This window comes from Sinocyclocheilus anshuiensis, unplaced genomic scaffold (genome assembly GCF_001515605.1).
Source record: "Sinocyclocheilus anshuiensis isolate Anshui unplaced genomic scaffold, SAMN03320099.WGS_v1.1 scaffold1094, whole genome shotgun sequence".
NCBI classification, from domain to species: Eukaryota; Metazoa; Chordata; class Actinopteri; order Cypriniformes; family Cyprinidae; genus Sinocyclocheilus; species Sinocyclocheilus anshuiensis.
The window spans coordinates 559,120-564,561 of record NW_015536578.1 but is presented as its reverse complement, the minus strand read 5'-3'; the positions used below and the strand labels follow the sequence as shown (position 1 = coordinate 564,561).

The 5,442-nt window shown below is 37.5% G+C and overlaps 1 protein-coding gene across 2 annotated transcripts in view; it reads right to left on the bottom strand.

Moving 5' to 3' along the window:
- Positions 1 to 5,442, bottom strand: part of LOC107702910 (collagen alpha-1(IV) chain-like) — a 61,930-nt gene that overhangs the window by 5,124 nt on the left and 51,364 nt on the right. For both annotated transcript variants that reach the window (XM_016505352.1, XM_016505362.1), the window contains 10 exons: positions 3,192 to 3,242; positions 2,842 to 3,027; positions 2,480 to 2,613; positions 2,323 to 2,395; positions 2,116 to 2,187; positions 1,386 to 1,514; positions 1,207 to 1,305; positions 848 to 1,060; positions 578 to 755; positions 376 to 490 (listed from right to left, as the gene is read on the bottom strand). In XM_016505352.1, coding sequence (XP_016360838.1) covers positions 376 to 490; positions 578 to 755; positions 848 to 1,060; positions 1,207 to 1,305; positions 1,386 to 1,514; positions 2,116 to 2,187; positions 2,323 to 2,395; positions 2,480 to 2,613; positions 2,842 to 3,027; positions 3,192 to 3,242 — 1,250 coding nt within the window. The remainder of the gene's footprint in view (positions 1 to 375; positions 491 to 577; positions 756 to 847; positions 1,061 to 1,206; positions 1,306 to 1,385; positions 1,515 to 2,115; positions 2,188 to 2,322; positions 2,396 to 2,479; positions 2,614 to 2,841; positions 3,028 to 3,191; positions 3,243 to 5,442) is intronic.

The following is a 5,442-nucleotide window of genomic DNA, read 5'->3' as shown; positions in this document are numbered from 1 at the left end:
TCACTATATATATATATATATATATATATATATATATATATATATATAGTACAGTACAACTGTAAAATTAAATTATAATACTAATTTCTTCATTTTTATTAAAACATTGAGCCTTTCTTTTGGCCGTTTGCAGGCAAATAAAGATATGCACTGCCGGTGTCTAAATGAAGTGCAACACTGTGTTCATTTATACACGTGCAGCTCATAATACAGTGTTTCAGTGGCTACATTCATAGTAAATTAACCAAGGTGCTCTGAAACACTGTCTCTCTGAAACCGGCAGCACATATATATATCTATTTAAACAGCAGTCTTAGCGATTTTACTATTGATATTTTGTACAGCCCTAAAAAAATGCTTCTTTAGTCTCCTCACCATGACGAAAGAGTATCCGATCCAGAGAGAATCCCAACCACGAGGGCAAGTTGGGATCTGGATGGTCTGACTGTGCACAGCTATCACCATAGCAGGAGCCTCACAAACTGCACATCTGTCACAGAAAAACATGCATGCACATGAGAAGGACGAGAAATTCTTACTCACGGAAATATCAAATGATTCATAAAAGATCACATACCTGCTGATGAAGGGTCTGATGCTCTCACCAGTAACAGGGGCCATGCTCATGGGCATGGGCTCGGGAGACGTGAGCCAGTACGAATAATCATTACGAGAAGCAAAGTTACATACATTGTTGATGTTGCAGAAGAGGAAAGGCATTGGGCTAAACTTCCTTAGGCAGCTACCAGCTGTACCTATTGGGTAAAGAGAGCAGAACGTCAGGGATTGTGTGACTTTGATTAATATTTCATAATAAATGCATGATCAGTGTGGCTGCTGTGCAAACCTAGGTCTTGTCCATGTGACCTCTCGTTGCCCTGGACATAAAGCAGCGAATATCCATCATAGATTGGCGTTGTTCCCTCTGGACATAATGGAACATCAACAGTCTGACTGTGGCGGGTTACAAGGAAGCCGTGGTCCATTGAGGAAGGGCCAGGAGGGCCGATGCGACCTGGGATACCACTAGGCCCTGGAGGTCCAGGGTACCCTCTGGGGCCTACAGAAAAGATGTTTTAGGAAATAAAATAGGGATCAGCAAGCATAAGCAATCTTGTGAATGAAAGTCATTTCAGTTCTGATGAAATCTACAGAACTTTTCTTCTGTCTTGGATCTCTTAATATCTTATGTGTCTGTGCACCTACCAGAGGGTCCAGTTTGTCCAGACTCTCCTTTGGCACCAGGATGTCCATTATAGCCAGGTGTTCCATCGGATCCTTTTATACCCTGAGTTCCCATCATACCTAGGAGTGTGGTTGTGCATTAAGATATGTCAACTGACTGTTTTCCTAAACTTGTAAGTTCAGATATTTGAAACACTCACCTTGTTGTCCTTTCTGTCCAGGGATGCCTTGGAATCCAACTAGACCTGTGGGACCCTGAGGTCCTGGAAGACCCGGATCTCCCTTTATAAATGTGTGCAGCCCAGGGGGTCCAGGGGGGCCTTCGCTACCTTAAATTAAAATGTTAAAAGCAGAAATTTAGTAAAATGTTTACAATGAAGTATAGAGCATTCAGACCTGAACTGCCCATTTATTATAGTAAAGACGTTTCACCACACATTCAAGCTCAAATAAGGATTTCAAGAAGCAGTTTGGTGGACACACAAAATGTGATCTGATACTTTGTGTGTGTATAAATATATTTTGTTATTTTGTTTGTAATTTTGTTGCTAATGTGTAATTCTTCTTCTATATATTATAGACAATTTATTTCACATTGAAATTACAGATTCAATGTAAAAAGCTGTGAAATATTTACATTTTTATTACAAAATATTTCACTATATTTTATTTCAATAATGATTATTATATATTCAAGACTGTACAACATTGACATATTATTCAATAATAATGATAATAAAAAATAATACAATTATTATTATTATTATTATTATTATGTACAATAATGTAAAACATAAAGCAATACATTTAAATTCTACTACCAATATGATGTTAGCTATACAAATTAAAATGTTTATTTATATATATATATGTGGATAGACACTAATAATATAATTCAATGGAAATCTGAGTTGAAGTTTTTGTTCATACCTTTGAGACCTGGGAATCCTCTGTCACCTCCGTCACCCCTCGAACCGATCACTCCTCTCTCACCCTTTATACCTGGAATGACACAGAGCCACTCAATCTACCATCTCTATCGAGCATTGCCTTTTATAAATATGAAGGATGACACTCAGAAACACACAAAAATGCACTGCAATATTCTGTCAAGTTAAATTTAATCTTTAATCTTACCAGGGAAACCAGGAACACCCTGTGGTCCCATCTCACCCTTTGGTCCATTATAACCAGGCAACCCAGGCTCACCCTACAGAGCACAGCTGTATTAAATGATCTACTATCATTTTTAAAGGCACTATTTTTATTTTAGAAGACGAAGCCTTAAACTCACAGGAGCACCAGTGAAACCTTTGTCTCCTCTATACCCTTGAGAGCCTTGTGGGCCAGGGAAGCCCACATCTCCCTTTTCTCCTTTAGCTCCAGCACTGCCTGGTGTGCCAGCTGGGCCTGGATCGCCAGTCGCACCTGTGGTAAAAATGTGATGTGGGTGTAAGATGACGCAGGCCACATTCAGCAGAACACATCTGTCAGTCCTGTTTTAGAGTATCAAATACAGTTCACACACCGTTCTTTGGCTAACAGGAGGGACAACTGCATTTTATAACCATAATGACACCCTTAAATTGTTAGACTACTAATAAGAGGAATATTCTGTGACAGAATGTCCTGAATAGTGAGGTGTTAAGGATTCACCTTTTTCTCCCAGCTGTCCCTGAGCTCCCCTGTCTCCTTTAGGCCCCTCCATGGATGCTCCTGGAAGTCCTATCTCTCCAGGCCATCCTTGACCCCCTTGGAGTCCTGGCAGACCCTTCTCACCTTTGGTTCCAGGAATACCTGGACTCCCGGGAATGCCAGGAAGACCAGGGTTGCCTGTGTCACCTGTGTGGAGATGAGGAGAAGTATTCATTTAATTTATTTACTTTTCACTAAACTATTCTTAAATTATACATCGAAAATAATGAACTTCAAATGTATTCATTTTAAGTAGACCTCCCAGTGCTCCATAAATGACAACCTAATTATTGTGGATATGCGATTCTGACCTTTGCTGCCAGGTTCTCCGTGGGCTCCTGTCAATCCTATACCAGGTATACCTGAAGAAGAGAAACAATTGTTTGTCTTTAGATCATTGGGTCTCACTAATAGTGCGTATGCACAAACTTGTGCATGAAAATGGCATACAAATATTTTCACGAACAAATCATGATGCATCAGTTACTTGTGTACTAAAATGCATTCAAAATGTATGAAATGTAGGAAGAACTGAAACCACACATATGAAAAAAAGACATATTCTGGCCATATAAACATATAAAGCTCAAATTTTATACAAAGGCATTTCATCTTAAACATATATGAAAGTGTAGGAAAATGCAGATACAGCTGGCTAATGAGAGGTTCATTAACTGTAATCTAGGTCAATTTTAGCATGCATCCCGGTATGATTTCTCCCAGTATAACAAAAGGAAAAGTATTAAGACTTGAAACATTTTAAATAAAGATAATTGCTTTACCAAGTTCAAGATTGAGGATGATTTTCTGCAAGCTTTTTTCAACATAAATTAAAACATTATTTAATTTTTATAATTCACAATTTATGTATACAGTGCAACAGCAAAAACGGTGAGTTTTGTTGATAAATGTTACATTTGTTTAGAGCATTTTCTATGCATATATAAATAACTACAAATCAAGCTGCAATACCAAAAAAAAAAAAAATACTATACCAGTTGCCTTAAACTGACTGTATATAGATATATACGGATCCATTCAGAATTATTAAACAGAGCAAAACACAAATTAAAAAAGTAAATAAAAACATCCTGAATTTGTCGAATGTGGCGATCTGAAGGAGGCTCGACATCACCAGTGAACAGTTCCTCTGTAAGAGGGAGTGTTCGTGTCTGTGTTTTAGTGTCTACATAAACACCACTGACCAATGCAAACTCCTATAAAAACACACTTCTTCAGTGAGTGTCCATTTTAAAACACTTTCCAGATATGTGACCATACTGAAATGTGCTTGTGGAAAAAGCTATCAGAGAGAGCACATGCATTCTGTTTGTTTGCACATTAATAATAACGGACTTGCGCGTCTAATAGTGTACGATTGCTCAGTGGTGGACAGTAACGGAGTAGTTTTACTTCGTTACTGTACTTAAGTACATTTTTCAAGTATCTGTACTTTACTGGAGTAGTTTTATTTTGAGTAACTTTTACTTTTACTTCACTAAATTCCAAAGCATAAGATCGTACTTTTTACTTCACTACATTTCATAAAACATATCGTTACTCCTTATAATATATCACGTGCTCCGACACGCAGAAGCGGTGTCTGATTCAAGAACGAACTGGTTCTTTTCAATGAACCTTTTAAAATCGGTTCGCAAATCGCACCAAACGATTCATTCACGAATTAGAATGAACCGATTGCAGTTGTTCTCGAGTCGACAACTCACTGATTCAAATGATCCGTTTAGGGCGAGTCTCCAGTGAACTGAATTCACAAGTAAGAACCGGGAGATGTTGTGAGCGCGCGCGCGTCTGATACTGTTAAAAGTAAGTTACTAATGTCGAATTTTAGGATTAATTATTGTAACTGAAAATCATATTTAGGTCAAAGCTGTCAGTTGTCTGTGAACTAAATCTGCTGTAAAGGGTGATCTGTTTAAGCCCACTGAAATGCTTGAATGCAGACACATTAACATCAGAGTCTCAATATTTTAGGTTAAAAAAAACATTGAAGTAACACAGATTAAATAAAATAACTCATGCACATTCATTTCCCCGCTGCTGTAACGTTAGCAGTTTTACTAAAATACTATATGCATTTAGCCCTATGTGACGTCTGTTTTTATATTGTTTGTCAGCACACATAGACTAAGTTATTATGTATCTGGATCAACTAGCCGAGTAGACAAATATAAATGTTTATTCATAACCATGCTAAAAATAAGTCAATGTTAGCTGATGCTAACTGTCTAGCTAACGAGCTTGCTGGTGCTAAATTGAGGTAATTTTTTTTAAATAAAGTCCAAATATTATAATTCAACCACCTAGTTGATTACATCTGAGAGAAAAAGAAAGGATGTGATGTTCAGAACATGGTAACTACAGTAATTATCAAAGTGGGAAGTGATGCCCTCGGGGGGCATTTGGCCAGGGGTGGTTTTATACCACAGACAAGGTTTGAGAAGAAAAAAATAATTATGAAAATATAATTATATTTTCCTTAAAATGTTCTTCCTAACTTCAGGCCTTATTCTCATGTCATATATAACTGTGATGTTCTGC